This window comes from Hyposmocoma kahamanoa, unplaced genomic scaffold (genome assembly GCF_003589595.1).
Source record: "Hyposmocoma kahamanoa isolate Upper Pololo Valley unplaced genomic scaffold, ASM358959v1 202, whole genome shotgun sequence".
In the NCBI taxonomy this organism is placed as follows: domain Eukaryota; kingdom Metazoa; phylum Arthropoda; class Insecta; order Lepidoptera; family Cosmopterigidae; genus Hyposmocoma; species Hyposmocoma kahamanoa.
In genome coordinates this window covers 7,123,138-7,139,734 of record NW_020653726.1, presented here as the reverse complement: position 1 = coordinate 7,139,734, position 16,597 = coordinate 7,123,138, and the positions used below count along the sequence as shown (strand labels likewise).

Genomic DNA, 16,597 nt, shown 5'->3' with positions numbered 1-16,597 from the left:
TAAAGTTGTTCACATATAGCACGACACGATTAACTGTCGTTCACGATTTTTTTATCGTTACAACGACAAACTGTCGTTCACGATTTTTTATCGTTACAACGACAAACTGTCGTCACACTGGGAATAGCTAGAACGACAGTCGTCTGACGATAAAAAAACGTCACGATAAAAACGTGACGACAGATTGTCGCAGCTCCTATTATCGTCACGATCTAGTGGGAACAGCTAGTCACGACAGTCGTTCAACGATAAAAAATCGTCCACGACAGATATTCGTGATATGGGAACAGGCTAGACACGACAGTAGTCCAACGATAATAAAACGTGACGACATAGTGGGAACGCGCCCTTTCCTTGTATAATTTCGAATGTCACCATACTGCCCCATTTAAATTAAATAGACAAATTTGTAATATAAATCAATTTTAGGGGTTCAGATGATTTTCATGCCGACTGTAAATAAAACGATCTATTCCTTTACTAGTTATGATATTGACTATTCCTATTCCTGTACATAGAAATTGCACAAGATTGTTAAACCCAACACATATACAATTTACATAATTGTTACAATACTGCATCGAATTACATTATATTATTTACACATAACTTTCACAGTAGGTCCCACATTGTAATATTATCTTCACTACCAATACCAATGCATGGTCTTCAAGAAGACTTAAACATTAGCTCAAGCTTAATTATCATTAAGTAAATAATGCTGTTTATAAAGCAATTCCTATGGCAAATTTGGTTGCAATAAGTGCTTAATAGCAACAACGGTGAATAAAAAAATTTAACATTCATCAAGGGTCACACTGAAAGAGCAATGACCGGAGGAGCATTTTTGGTACAAAGTATTATCTAACATTTTGAATCTTATCTTCTATAGAAAAAATTCATATTGATTTGAACTGATAGAATGTGTAGTGCGGCACCGCGAGCAAGACGCGCGAGACTTGTAGCGACTAGTTCAAAGAGGCACCGCGCAAGCTCCTCCGGCCGCTGGGCGCCGAAGCTCTTTTAGTGTGACTTGACCCTAATTCTCACACAATAGATACAGAAATGACAATTTTTCATTGTGTTTACCTAAATGGCACTTCAAAGTCTGATCAGAATCCTTATAACATTAGTACAAACATTTCAAGTTCCAAGGTCTTGATCGCTACATTTGCTTAAAAATTAAACTATTTTTCCGGATCTAAAATATTTGGTTTAAAAAACAAATTACTATACGCTATTTTATATCTGGCAAAATAAGTTTCATTTTCAAGATACATACATTGATGTCCACATTAGAAGCAAAATTCACATTAACATGTTGTGTATAATGTATGTGCATACAATTCATTTGAATTTAATTTAATTTGAACAGCAATTTCAAGGTAGACACAATAGTCACATTGTGTCTATGTCGCATCGCATTGTGTTATTAATGGTGCATTGTTGGCATTTCTATCTACCATGTGAAGAATGTTAAAAAATTTAGAAGTAATATTTATATAGGTTTGTACAACAGTGTGGTGACATATTTCTTCCTATATCGATGTGTTGCTGATAGCACCATGACACCATCTTTGATTGATAAGGCGTAAAGATGATTCAACATTACGTGATTTGGCTCTGGTAGTAATGTAGGTTCACACTGTAAAACAATTGCATTTTTAGAGTCAATCTAGAGAGTCTCAATAAACACATTTCAACTTAAAGATTAGTGAGGGTAGAGTGCAGATTTTTCCATGACGCGAGAAGACTCCTCTGCATCTTCATGTAACTATTGCCAAACTAATTGAGACAACGTAAAATGTAATGCAATGTAAAATGGACAGAGGTAAAATAACTAATGTTAGTTACTATATCTATGTTTACTAGGACACAGAAGTTCTCTCTCCTCCTTTAACTTTTTACTTTAATTAGTGGTAATATATTAACCAGCACCGTATATATTAACCTGGACTGTAAAGGCCCTGGAAATCCAATAAATAATAATAATGCGCAGGCCACACCGCGAACGAAGCTAAGCTAACAGCTTAGCTCACGTAGCTGTATCTTTTCATACTTCAGTTCACACCGCGAACTAAGCTAACTAAACTAACCCAACGATCCCACTAGCTATGTAAAATATGTCACCCGTTTACCCCGGCACATATCCCTCGCACTAAGCCACTACTTACTATGTATTTTCTTAGCTTAGCTTTGCCTGCATCTACATGCTAAGTTAGCTTAGTTGGCATAGTTGGTAGCTTGCAACCACGTGAGCTAAGCTAAGATAGCTAGCTTCGTTCGCAGTGTCGCCTAAGCTTAAGACCGTTAAAGTTACATTTTAATGTAACTACATAGTTTACGACATTTGAATACAGTTAAGATTACTTATTTACCTTTTGATTAAATATAACAGTATTATTTTCTATTCATGTTTATACACATTTATTTTAAACATACAAAGTATTCACAACAAATGATATACATACCGAAAGTGGTGTGTCTTTATTTAAAATAACTTGAAGCAGATGCGGAGGTAATATTGGTGGACCTGATACTTTTTCCCAGGGCTTAGATTGTGGAATTTCCTGTAATAGATGAAAAGGTTATAAACAGGACATTGGTGAGGTTACATGATGCGGAATTAAGCAAATTGAAGCATTAGCACCTTAGTAAAGTCTCAAGTTACTTTTCCAGAAAGGAACCCCTGTACCATTCAGAGCAAATTATATTAAAGATCTTATGAAGTTCAGTGTCCTCGAGGACTGCCCTAGGTTGTGTCAAGAGTACAAAAAAGTAACGAGAATGGACACTCTCCACCCCTCGCCCTGCACATCGACGGTCACATTGACTGAACGACAACAAGGCTGTCTGCAAGCCATTTTCACGCTTATATGGTTTTGATGTTTGAATATAGTTTTCATTTATTCATTACGAAACTTGTACATTAATATATAACATCATTGTACATTACTATTTACAATAGTTGTGAGTTGTGCTGTTTATCATCATCTAAACTGGATAAAGAGAGGAGTTTCTTTCGTTTTCCGAAAGATGAAACGAGGTGAGTAAAAAATCTTGTCTGAGAGTCATTCAGTCGTTTTCTACATTTATTTAGTGCAGAGTAATCATAGAGTAATACACAATACTGATTTATTACATCAATATAATGAGATGTAATATAGCAGACAAGGGTTCTCGAATTTTCAATTTGTATTGCTGATAAATATGTAATGAATATAATTGTTAACTAAGAAATGATAAAGTTGGGCATGGGTCACTCCAGCGAAAATGGCATCGCGGTTCAAAAAAATAAATTACACAATTTGGTTTTAATTGTATGACTATAATACGTCCAATAAATGAAATCATTAGAAATAAATGAGATTTTTCGCATATTGTACAATGTATTTTTTGTCTTCATTAACGCAGCATAGTGCTGTCGCCTATAGTGAAGCATTTTTTCTTATAATGTTAACAACAATTTTCTAAAAAAGTCTGTCTTTCTAAAAAAGTTATTACTGTCGAAGAAAACACAATTTATGAATTTTAAAACAGTGATAAGTGATTGCATGGAAGTATATATGGTGAGGAGTTAAGTGTCAATAAATACTAATTTAAAGTCCCACCCGTCGCAATGAAACATATATATTTTTATTTTAACCAATAAATATGCAATCTATTGGCATTTGCTTTTGTAAAAGTAATAATTATGCTAAGGGTCATTATTTTGGCTTGGTCGGTCATTGCGCACGTGAATAGGAAAATAAATATTAAGATCTGAAAGTGTGTCCCACCTGTCCCAGCGATGGGTGGGACACACTTCTAAACGATTTTACTTTGAATAAATGTTTGTATTTTCATAAATTCGAGTTTTTACGATGTTTACTAGATGTAACAGTTCCTTTAATTTCGGAGTTTAACATTTGATGTATTAAATTCTGACGATTGGGATACCATTTTGTGACAGGTGGGACAAGTTACATTTGAATACATAGAATTTTAAATAATACACTGCTATGTTAGATCTATCATTTGTAAGCAAATTTTTTATAATTCTTCTCATAACTAAGACATTATAACACATAAAAAAATACAAATAAAAAGTGATAATTTTTTCTGATGGTTTTTAGTATCAGGAAATTCATGAAAAGTCTGTCTTCACTAGGTTTAACTATATATTCGAGCAAAACTTCTAAAATTCGATACATTTTGATATGATACATAATCTTCAAGGATGCGGCAGGATTTTTCAAATTTATTAACGCATTTTACATGCGTGGTTTTGATTTCATGTCGTCATAGATAGTGCTTCAAGAAATATAATAGGACTACTTTATCAGTTCTTTAATTCTGTTTTTTTACGCTAAAATGTCTTAATAAGACAAATATTATAAATTATTTGCTTACTAATAATGGATCTCATATTAAACAGTGTAATTTAATTAATTCTGTGTATTCAATTGTACCACACGCAAAATAGGCGCCTTGTCATCGAGTTGCGGACACCAGCCCGTTACACCAAGTACCAAGTATTCAATTGTAACTCACCTGTCACAAAATCATGTCCCATCCGTCACAACTTAACATATTAATTTCCTTAAAATTTATCAAAGTTATTAATTAAGTGTATATATAAATTAGAACTTTAACATTCAAGTATATCTCGTGTGAAAAACTTGCTGAACAAAATATTAATTGTTTGTCTCGATCTTGGCAATGAAGCCATCAACTCAAACAGGCGGGTGTCGTGAGTGTCCCACCTTAGAAAATTAAAAGGTTTGAGTAGAAATAATATCATAAATTTATGTAAATAAATAGTCGCAGTTGAATTGCATATCTGGCTTCATGATATTTTCATTTTAAGTCTAATTAACCAATGGTTAGGTAGAAATTACATAAAGTTCAAGAAAAAAGGAGTAAAAATGTCCCACCTGTCACTTTGGAATGGCCCACATGTAATTTCAAATACCTAGCTACTTCTATAAATAGAGCTTTGAAGGATATTTTTAAACATATGATTATAACAGTTACTACGTGCACTGCACAGCATGTGTTTACGCTTTTTATACAAAGTAGGTAGTCAAATAACCTCGTGTTTTGTCTTTGTCTGTAGGATGGTGCATCCAATCATTGTTGTTCAAGTGCGTTCCTGCTAATCTTGATAAATATACTGTGTATCTTTCAACCCGGACACTGGCAGAATTGTCCTCAGTGGGACAGAGGCCAAATACAAAAAAAAAATTTTTACCTGTGAATACTCTGTCTGAGCACTACTACTGACTCCTTCACTATCTTTGGCTAAAGCTTGAAACACTTCAAAATCAGACATTTTCACTGTCACCAAATTATTCTTCGAGCCCATTCCATTGTCTATTACTTTCTGAAAAAACAAATTAATAAAATTTATTAAATCTTCTATAAAGTTAGGTAAGTACAGACAACAGTACATCAGACTACACAAGATACATCAATATGTAGCTTGATGTGCTGTTGACTGCACTTTATTAGGTTACTGACTAAATTATCTAATACAATATTATATTACCTACAAAGTATTATTTTGACCATTTCAAAATAACTACTCAGTACCTGAACATAGTAGGAAACTAGAACAAATTTTCCAAGCTTTATAGAACAAAAATGATCTATTTCATAAAATAGCATGCAGTCAAAGACAAAATTAAACTAAGGCAATCAATTAGTGAAGGTTGTTAGAAGTCATTTAAAGCACATAATTAAGGCCGGGTATGTGGGCCTTAATTAACAATGGGTAAATAAGTATATCCAGTTCATGATTACTGAAAGAGGTAGACATCTTACCATTGCAGGATCGTGGCGCCACTCCCCATCAACAAAGTACTTAAACTGATGCTCCCCTTCTGGCAAGTCAATAATAGTCACAAAGTCTCCATGAGACTTCACCATTGGTATTGTTTTCCAGTCAGTAAATGTTCCACTGATGTACACCTGACACAAAAAATAATTAATTTTCCGAGAAATTCTTAATATACTTTTCCAAATTTTGGAGATATTTCTTACAATGATATTGTGATTTATTTTTGTTTTGTCATTTCTAGGTACACACGGACTAAAATAATTTATAATGATTCCATTTCAACCCTAAGGAATAGCAATTCGTTAATGCGCAATTTACTACCTGTTTGCCACCTCCTTCCCATTTGAATACTGTAGGCAACACTTTACATTCGTCAACGTTATTTTTATTACTCTCTGTCAAAGTATTTGACCTCTCCCGTGGACCAGTATACTCCACATCACTTTCAGGTACCGCTTTTGTATAATACGGCGCTCCGTCTTCGATATTACTATCTTCATCGCGACCACCACGGTCATCGTTCCTCTTGTCGAAAGTAAACGCTTCACCTTCCTTTATTGGTGAAGAAGGACCGACGTCCGGTGTCTTTGTAGCAGTATCTCTGTGCCATTCTTTAGGTTGATTGCTTCCCGCATTTCCCATTATTTCACTTGCTTTTTAAAATTTTATACACAATTCCTATCACACCATGTCACTTCACTCATTTTTTGAAGGTTGGCTATGAGCAAATTGATTGAATGTCACATCACACGGTTGACAATTTACTTTTTATATCATAGACTAGTGCTAAGTCATGGAATTTGCATTTTGAAAATTCAAACTTTTCTTGTATTTTTCGAAATTTGACGGTTGGCATTTAAGAAATGAAACTATTTTTTCTGATCTAAATTGCATATTTTGTTTTTTCAAACAAACCAACATTTCGGGCCTTAAATTCCATGGATAGTGTTGGGTCGTCAAAAATTTCCACTTAGAAAAAATCATATTTTTCTGGATATTTTTCAACACTTTTCCACATTTGACGTTGACACTTGTCAAATGTTGAAGTTACTGAAGAAAAACGATGTCGCCATTAAACAAGTTTTTTTCGCTGTTATGAAATCATCTCGTTTTTCTCTATGTGGCTTTTAGCTATATAAGTTTATTTTATAATTCACCATAAATAGAACTTCAAAATATATTTTTCTAAATGTACAATATAATAGGAGCCTTCGAATTATAATACTTCAAATATGTCAGAAAATGTTCCGGAAAAATTTCCACTATTTGAAATTTTTCGAAAAATTACTCGGCAGTATCATAGACTAAAAAGTTATTATCAATACGTTTCGTCTAGCGTCTAGCATTCTTAAGCGTTTCGGCAAATCGTGTAGAATAGACATGTGTCGATCGAATTAAAATGATTCGAACAGAACCTGTGACCCGATAACTCGGGTTACGACGAGCTTCTAAATAACCGGATCCTTTAAGAGTTTCGTGGGTCATGTGCGCAACATTCGACTTTACGGGCTATTTATTATTTTAGAGATAAGTTGATTGAGTGCTAAGTTTTGTTCCGGTTCTGGTGAGGTGATCGGCTGAGGGGTAATCGGCGGTGACTCGAGCGTAATAATGTGTGTTTTTATGTTTTGTCTCTGTGCTTACTAACAATAGTCATAAGTTTAAAAATGTCTGTATTTTACTAACAAATGGGTCTTGGATGCCAAAATAAATGATTTATTTATTATTATTTAAGTGAATTGCTGTCACTTATCATTCAATCTGGAACTGGCAATTTTTTTTATAATACCAAGTGACAGGCTTAGACTATGTGTTTTTATTAATGATGCTTTTAACTTTGTACACATTACCTACCAGCAGGAAAGAATAAAAGGTAATTTGTATAGTTTGACACTTTTAAACGCCATAATATGGAAGTGTCGTGGGCGACGAGTGACCCGCTAAAGGATCGAACATTATTATCGAATGATCACATTTAGCGATAGTATTTGTTTCAACCACAGACTTATAAATGCTTAGAGGATGGAAAAAAATAAAAGATAGTCTAAGGGCCGTATTCTAGAACTCTACTCAACGCTCAAGTCAGGATTTGAGTATGGTTTAAAGCACTCGAAATCATACTCAAGTCCATACCATTAGGGTCGTATTTCCAGTACTTGTGTTTCCAGTGCAATCCTGACTTGAGCATTGAGTCGAGTTCTAGAATACGACTCTAAGGCTCGTATTCTAGAACTCTACTCAATGCTCAAGTCAGGATTTGAGTATGGTTTAAAGCATTCGAAATCATACTCAAGTCCCTGCCATTAGGGTCGTATTTCCAGTGCTTGTGTTTCAATTGCAATCCTGACTTGAGCATTGAGTAGAGTTCTGGAATACGACCCTAAGTATAAATGGAAGGACCTTATGAACGGAATCTTCAATTTATAAGTCTGTGGTTTCAATTCGAGTTACTCGAGTTGACTTGATTGCCGACTCGACTAGCTCTCGCCGGTCGCGAATAGAACTCTAGCCCGACGACGATTCGCCGAAGTTTTCTAACGGCGCGGGGCGGGTACCGAACCGAGTTAGCTCGAGTTCATAAAAAAAATTGCTCGAGTTGACTCGTGGTGGGAGTTAATCGTTAATCACATTACGCATGGATCATGTTTCTCATGATCGATGCGTATCGATCGATGATTGACGTGATCGACCCGTATTATCACTTATCAGAAACAATCAACGTGTGATAGATCGACTCAGGTCTAGTGTAGAAGGTTCTTCATTTTTGGATTATTGTCTGTCTCTTTTTTACTTATTTGTGTAAAGGTCTAATAAAATGAGACAAGAAATGCTATTGATTAAAAATGACATTTTAATTTGGGCGTGATTTTATGACTGACTGAAGTCTTTTATTTTTTTCCAATGCTAAGTATCGCTAAGTATTGTTTTCGATTTAATGCCGATAAGACGTATGGATTTTTGTATACTTAATTGAGAGCATATTTCATTAATAATGAGCGATGAAAAGCAACCGCTTCTCACAGGGCCGCCTACTCCTACAGAAAATAATGAAATTCAAGCAGTGGAATTAGTAACAGACCTTCCAATACCATCAGAAGATAATAAAAGTGAATACCACCCAGCTTCGGAAAGATGTTTAGAACACCCAACATCGAATTTCGATACCTTAATCCATCTGCTAAAGGGCAATATTGGGACAGGTATTCTGGCTATGCCAGATGCTTTTAAAAACGCTGGTCTACTATTTGGTAAGTTAATGGAAAGTTTTTTCTCTTTACCTTCGAGGTGTATTTTCTAAAATCTATACATATTTATTTGTCACCGAAACAGTAAAATCTATATTGTAATTAACAGACTATTTACATCAAGATTCTTAATGTTTTTATGTTAATATCTATTTTCTGTAGTCTTTCCATATAAATTAGCGTAGTAAATTTAGGCTTTGTCACTAAAAAGTCGAAAGTAATTCATTATTTATATCCATGTGTACATAATACATAATATGTGGAATAATCAATATTATACCAATTGTGTGTAGCTCAACACTATCATAATTTAATGAAAAAATATACAATACATATGTCATATTACAGGTGTTTTCTGCACATTATTCATAGGAGTACTGTGCACACATTGTATGCACATACTGGTAAAGTGCTCGCACGAGCTGTGCATTAGGAACCAAAGACCAGCACTCAGTTTCTCTGAGGTAGTAGAGGATGCCTTTGCTACAGGACCAGTGTCTTTACGACCTTATGCTAAGAAAATGAAGTAAGATTACTATTAAATAACATCTCAAACTTTACCCTTAATATCTAAACAAGGAAAATTCCCTAGCTTACAGTTAGGCCCAGCGCAAACTGATGAACAGAAATCCAGAGGATATAAAATTTATCAAGGTACATTTTATGCTCTTTCTATTGCAATAAGGTACAAATTTCATCAAAAGAGATATTCCTCATCACTGTGTAGTGGTGAGCATAAGTTTGATGGTCTCCCTTTGCGCTGGCCCTTACTATACTTCTACGTTTATATATTATTATGTCATAGCATAAAAGGACTGCTTTTACATAATCTGTAAAAATTTGAAAGCAAAAACGAGTTTAAAATTAGCTTCAAATCGTAACGTTTTCTTCGTTCTTATTCATCAGTTGCTTAAAGTTTATTTTATGAAAAAAATATTTCTAGCGCTTTCCCCTGTTAAAAGTTATTTTATGTATAATAACGTTGACAATGTTTGTTGGATAATTTAATGGGAATGGGCTATTAAACCACAACTCTGTATTTGTTTAAGGCTTCAAATATTAAATAGTACTATATTTTTGGATTTTAACAAATGGTTATTTGTATACCATTTTGTTATCTTATGTTTTACTTTAATTTCGTGCCATTATAATTTTTTATAAGAAATATATGTATCAGCTTGTAATCAAATCAAAACAGAATAGGTAATTAACTTTCCAACCTCTAATTTGGTCGACTGACCCAAATCACGAAATGGAAACCTTCTATTCTAGATAGACAAACAAATAATAAGATACATACTTATCAGCCTAGCACAACTTCCATCTTAGCTTCTTTAGTGTGAATTATACATATATTGATGATCCATGGCAAATTATTTTATTGTTTGAATGTTCTGAGTAAGTGTTATTATAATTATACACTTCTTAATTTTCAATTAAAAAATAATATGGCAGTATTTAATTAGATAGATAACAATAGTTTCGTAATGTACACAGTATGTACTACAAATCTATAATTATAATATAATTGCGGTCTGTATGTATGCTGTCATAATAAGACTATAATTATTGTCTTCGAATATTTTACCATCAATAACAATACAGTAACAATGACGCACACACTCAACATAGCCCCGCACTAGGGAACCCTGGATCGCGGGTGCCATGGACACGGACGGACGGACACACACACACACACACACACACACACACACACACACACACACACACCCGCACGCACACGCACACGCACACACACCCGCACGCACGCACGCACGCACGCTCATAGACAACCACAAATTCACGAGAGAAATAAATGTAGGCCGTACAAATATTTCTCCAGGCCCAGGAATCGAACCTGGAACCTCTGCATAGCAGTTCGGCATGGTAACCGTTCGGCCACCGAGGTAGTTTCGAATTATGATCTCATCTGAAAGAAAGCTGAATTTTCTGTACACAAATTTAGCAGATAATTATCAATTGCGTATCTAATTTATTCTTTGAGGTCATTTAAGGTTCTAGATTTCCCTATATCTATGGTATAAGCGCGCCTTCAAATTAGACGTTTTTCTTTGTGTCACGTGCGTCTGGTAGAAAGCGACATGCCTGTCCGTAACAGTTACAGTACCACTCGGAGCTTTAAATCGCTAAGATCTGAGGGGCACTCTCACTGCGCCCGTCACCCTGAGACAAGTTGACAAGTGCACATGGGGCCTGTAATTTTACCAGCACCCTAACCCTTCGAAATCGAAACGCAGTAACGTTGACATTACTGCTTGGCGCTCGAAATAGGTAAAGTGTACTAATATTCAATACTTCCCTGGACGAACTCTTTCACAAGGAGCTCTATTTCTACAGCTTTACGCTTGTAGAAGCGCTATAGTGTCTCGCCTATGTCCCATCTGTGGCGCTGCAGTCGTACCACTACTAATTTTCATGCAATATCTAGTGTACCAAAGTGGCGCGACTGTGGCGTTGCAGCTGCACTTCTAATTATTTTATGAAAATTAGTAGTGGGTGCAACGCCACAGACGCGCCACTGCAGCCTTCTACAAGCATTTAATTTGAAGGCGCCCTTAATTAATGTCTGTGGGTGAAGTATACACCCATATTATTTTGAAATTAAATTTATTAATTAGTTTAATTTAAACTGTAATTACATTTTAAGTTGTTAATATCGATCATCATTGAACCATCCTTTGATCCATCCATCATTGAATCCTTTGAACACGGCTTCACAACAGAAAATGATCAGTGAACAATATTCGGGAACAGTAGGGAAGGATTCATGGCACATAATTAATTATGGTGTATGTGTGCTGCGTCATTTTTCGCATGTATGCACGATATCCAAGGATATTGTTTTTTTTTATATTATAATGTCTTGTGCTTATGTAATATACAATTATTTGTTGTTTCAGGAGTATAGTCAATGTTTTCCTGGTAATAACACAATTGGGATTTTGCTGTGTATACTTTTTGTTTGTGGCAACTAACCTTCAAGAGACGATTCCCTTATATCGCGAGACACATATTGGGGTCTATAGTTATTTAGCTTTGCTATTCCCAGCAATGTTTGCGCTAGCTATGTTAAAAAACTTAAAATATTTAACACCGGTTTCTCTAGTGGCATCTGTAATGACAGCTTGGGGGCTAGTGGTTACATTTTATTACATCTTGCAAGATCTCCCTCGTACAGATTCAGTCAAAGCGTTTGCAAGTTGGCAGCAATTGCCTCTGTATTTTGGCACAGCTATTTATGCATTTGAAGGAATAGGAGTGGTGAGTTTAATTATTATTCAAAAATTTGTCATCGACTTTAACTTATTTTTCCCATAAACTGTCTTAACTATTTTTAATGGTTGTATATTTCCACTTTCAGGTTTTGCCACTTGAAAATAACATGAAAACCCCTGACGACTTTGGAGGCTGTACTGGTGTTCTTAATACGGGGATGGTGATAGTAGCTGCTCTGTATACAGCCATAGGTTTTTTTGGCTTCTTAAAATATGGTGATGATGTACATGGAAGTATTACATTAAATTTGCCTAACGATTTGTGAGTTGCCATTTATTACTTTGTATTATTTCATTATTTGTGTATTACCATAACATTGACCTTCATTTTGTATATATTTCAGCCTTGCTCAAAGTGTCCGTACAATGATGGCAGCAGCTATATTCTTGTCGTATGGACTTCAATTTTATGTACCTATGAACATCGTGTGGCCTTACGTAAAGTCAAAATTAACATCTGAATGGGCACTTAAACACGGCGAAACCGTAACACGGTTTGTGCTCGTTTCCATTACTTGTAAGTGCAATATCTTATAATTGTTTAATCTATCTCTGTAGTATTTGCTCTGGTACCTAATTTCCAAATCGACCTCTTATATCTTTATTTCTGACCTCATTTATGCACACATGTTTGTTGAAAGCGTTTTCTAAAGAGACGTGTTATCAGCAAACATAAATAACCTATCTATCATAAATATATATTTTAATCATTCACCTTAGATATACTGCCCTTAAAACTTCCAGTTTGTTCTTTGCACTAATTATTGGTTAGCTAAACATTTGTTTATCTAAACATATACGGTAATTGTTATCTATAATTATATAATGCGTCATCTGTCCTACAGTTACGGCGGCAGCGCTCATACCAAACTTGAGTGGTATAATTTCGCTTGTGGGTGCATTCAGCAGCTCGGCACTCGCACTTATTTTTCCACCGGCCATTGAGATAATCACGTTCTGGCCTGATAAGCTAGGCAAACACGATTGGAAACTATGGAAAGACATTTTCATAATAATTTTCGGGGTTACTGGCTTCGTTTTCGGTACCTACGCCAGTATAGAAAATATAATAAACCCCACAGAAAATATATAAAAATAGCCTAATAACTTAAAAAGTATAGACGAATTGGAAAAGAAACCAAAGATTTTGAATACTATTTTAATATACCTAATCATGACAATAATTGTATGTAGTAATTGTTAAACGTTTTTTTGTTAAATATTTACTGCTAATCAGCTTTCTAAAGCTTGTTTTAGTTTAAGTTAGCTGAAATACATGGTATTGTTGTAAAAAATATAATTATATTGCGATCAAGTTATTCCCTACATATTTTAAGATGCGTTTAGTATTAAATAATGTCTATGATTTGTTTTGCTTTAATACCTATAAGAAACATGTAAGTGTACAAGACTTTGCAACAGCATTAAGGCTCATCTTCATGGTCGAGCTTCACCGAGAGTAAATTTGACCTGTAGCCGTTCTTTTTCAGCTCGAATTTGTGATCTGAGACTTTATTTCAGTATTTTAATTGCAGTTATCATTTATTACATTCCCGTGTAGGAAAATGAATATTTTGTACCTGTTGGTATTTTTTGCTTATGTGATTATTAATGTGATTTTAACTGTATACCTATTATTATATAATTAATTTCATTTTGAAAAATATATTTTTTGCTATATCGTTAATTGTAGATTTGTAGATGTATCCTAAAACAATGTTTATGATTATTATAACTTCAAATAAAACTATTTTTCTATTGTACTCTTGACTCACGAATTTGATATCGATTTTATTGCTTCGTAAGTTTTTGTAAACCGATCTATATCGTACAAATTCGATTTATTCGGTTGCATTTTGTATCGTATAAAAGAAATCAATTGACAACTAGGTGGAATAGAAGTTTCGATTTATGTGCAACGAAATCGGCCCTGAAATTAATCAACTAAGTAATAGATCTCATCCAACTTAAATCTCAAGCATATTTTAAACATTATACGATATCGAATAATTATAATAATCATGTTTTGTTAATAATATTATGTTTACGAAATCGATTTCGGTGTCAGAAATATAAACCCCATACATATTGAAGTACACATATAGTCAAAATGGTTATTATAGGTACATAAATATTAATACAACATTGAAAAATCTTACTCTTAAACTAAATTTATATAAAAATGTATTATAACTTATACCATAACTAGCGCTTAAAATTTTGCGTATTATGTTGTTTAAATTGTGTATATAATGTACTTCTTTGATTGCCTGAACGTAACGACTACGCATAAATGAAAAAAAATATATTCATTTATTGTAATTATACCTGACGCTTGATAAAGTGCAATAAATGTGTGTGGTCTCAGAAATTTGGCGTAGTATTTTCATAACTAACCACTTTTAACAGTAGAATGTATGTTAGGACAGAGTAAGTCGAGTATACAGAATTATATTATCTGCATTATCAAACAAACCAAAAAGTATTCAAAACGTAGATTTTTGAGTAGTTTTGAGAGTTTTGAGCTTAAGTTTCAAATCAAAAGCAATGAAAAAGTACACGTTCAATTATCAACACAAAAGTATAAATGAACTTGTCCTCTTTACATTAAGGTCGAACCATAACAATGTTGTGTCCTTCCTATCTACACACTACACACTAATTTAACGGAACAACAATATTTTTAAATACGCGCGTTTATTAGGTACGCGAAATAAAAAAATACATTACAAATAAGATTGAACGCGAATATTTGTATGTATTATTATAAGTATATTTGTATGTTTCTGGAGCTATATGCTGAAAAATAAAGTAGGTGAGAAGAAGGCACCATTGAACATTTTTTATAAATCCGCTTGTAAAATCCTAAATCATTATTATTTACTTGTTTTTTTGCTGCAGTAGTTAGACCTATTGTTTGGCTATAATCATTTTTAATAAACACGATGAAAAAGTTTATAATACTGTCAGAATTCCCATTTTTGTGAAGGAACTTTGTTTAAACCCTTTAAACCTTCGAATTCATCAATTTAAATGAAAATTGCTTGTTTATTGCAAATAATTTTTATTAAATCTGTTACCAAAAACCTTTTACACAATATTTCTTCAATCTGTTTAATTAAATTTATAATCACAGGACTATTGCAAAAAAGTATGGACGGAACCGAAACTCTTTCAAGTTTAAATTATTAACTGCAATATAAAAAATAATTAAAAACTTGACTTCCTCATAAGTAATTAATTATAAAATCATAGGAATAGTAGAAAACGAATATAAAAATACTAAAACAAAAATAAACAAAACCTCTTCTTAAAAATGTTAGCAGAATAAGCAAATCAGAATCTCTAAACGTGTTCAAAGCTGCCCCCTTTGGTTTGTTCAAATCTACCCCAATGGGTACAAAATAACAAATATTTTTCATGCGTAAAAACACCCAATGATTGCAAGCTGTAGGTTTAATATTTTAGCAATGAAACAATCCATACGACAAGCAAAGTTCAATTCACCATTATCTTACCATTAATCTACCACTAATCTACCACTAATATTCCTATAACTATTTTTGAGAATATTTACTTTTCGACGCTGAAACTTAACACGAACCTCTCATTCGATTCTTGGCGCGCTCACACTGACGGTTGCCACTGACAGGTGTGGGACTCGGTGGTGCTGCAGGCTTAGCATGAGCCTGAAGACAAAAGTTATCTCTTCTTCGAACTGTCAATTTAATCGAAATTTTCGAGACAAAATTAGAAGAAGAGATAACTTTTGTCTTCGGGCTCATGCTAAGCCTGTTGGTAACATAATACAAACATAATTTTTACTACATTTTCATTCAAACTGACTGCATCATTCAAATGAACGCATTTCTTCTAAGCTGCCTCTGTTCAAAGGTGCCTCCGTCTCCCTAACGTTAGTTCTTGCCTTTTGACAAATGTTTAAATGACTGATTTAACGTAAATATCTTTGTCCTTTCTTTGTAATCGTTATAAAAAAAAAGCTATATCAACGAATATACAGGACACAGTTCTATGTATCACGTACGACTGCTTGGACACTTGGACATGATGTTACCCGTCAATACGAAGAAGAACGTTTATTATGGAAACTCCCCGCGGTATAAACATTAAATGTTTATGTTATTGTTTGTTTGAGAGTAAAGTCAACACGCTGGACATTCCACTTTATTAGAAAGTGTTAACATAAATTTCATACGTTATGTTTTTGCAAGTAC

At 33.9% G+C, this 16,597-nt stretch overlaps 2 protein-coding genes across 2 annotated transcripts; one reads left to right on the top strand and one right to left on the bottom strand.

Moving 5' to 3' along the window:
- Positions 1-1,438: 1,438 nt before the first annotated feature.
- Positions 1,439-6,484, bottom strand: LOC113226887 (5'-AMP-activated protein kinase subunit beta-1). The gene is made up of 5 exons (XM_026459683.1): positions 6,143-6,484; positions 5,806-5,952; positions 5,234-5,365; positions 2,472-2,570; positions 1,439-1,645 (listed from the first exon to the last, which is right to left on the bottom strand). Exons 1-5 carry the CDS (start codon positions 6,461-6,463, stop codon positions 1,499-1,501), a joined length of 846 nt encoding a protein of 281 aa, XP_026315468.1. The 5' UTR covers positions 6,464-6,484; the 3' UTR covers positions 1,439-1,498.
- A 2,235-nt stretch (positions 6,485-8,719) lies between these two features.
- LOC113226856 (proton-coupled amino acid transporter-like protein pathetic) lies at positions 8,720-14,695 on the top strand. The gene is made up of 6 exons (XM_026459638.1): positions 8,720-9,069; positions 9,415-9,592; positions 11,988-12,348; positions 12,449-12,624; positions 12,707-12,879; positions 13,208-14,695. Exons 1-6 carry the CDS (start codon positions 8,814-8,816, stop codon positions 13,453-13,455), a joined length of 1,392 nt encoding a protein of 463 aa, XP_026315423.1. The 5' UTR covers positions 8,720-8,813; the 3' UTR covers positions 13,456-14,695.
- The last annotated feature ends 1,902 nt before the right edge of the window (positions 14,696-16,597 follow it).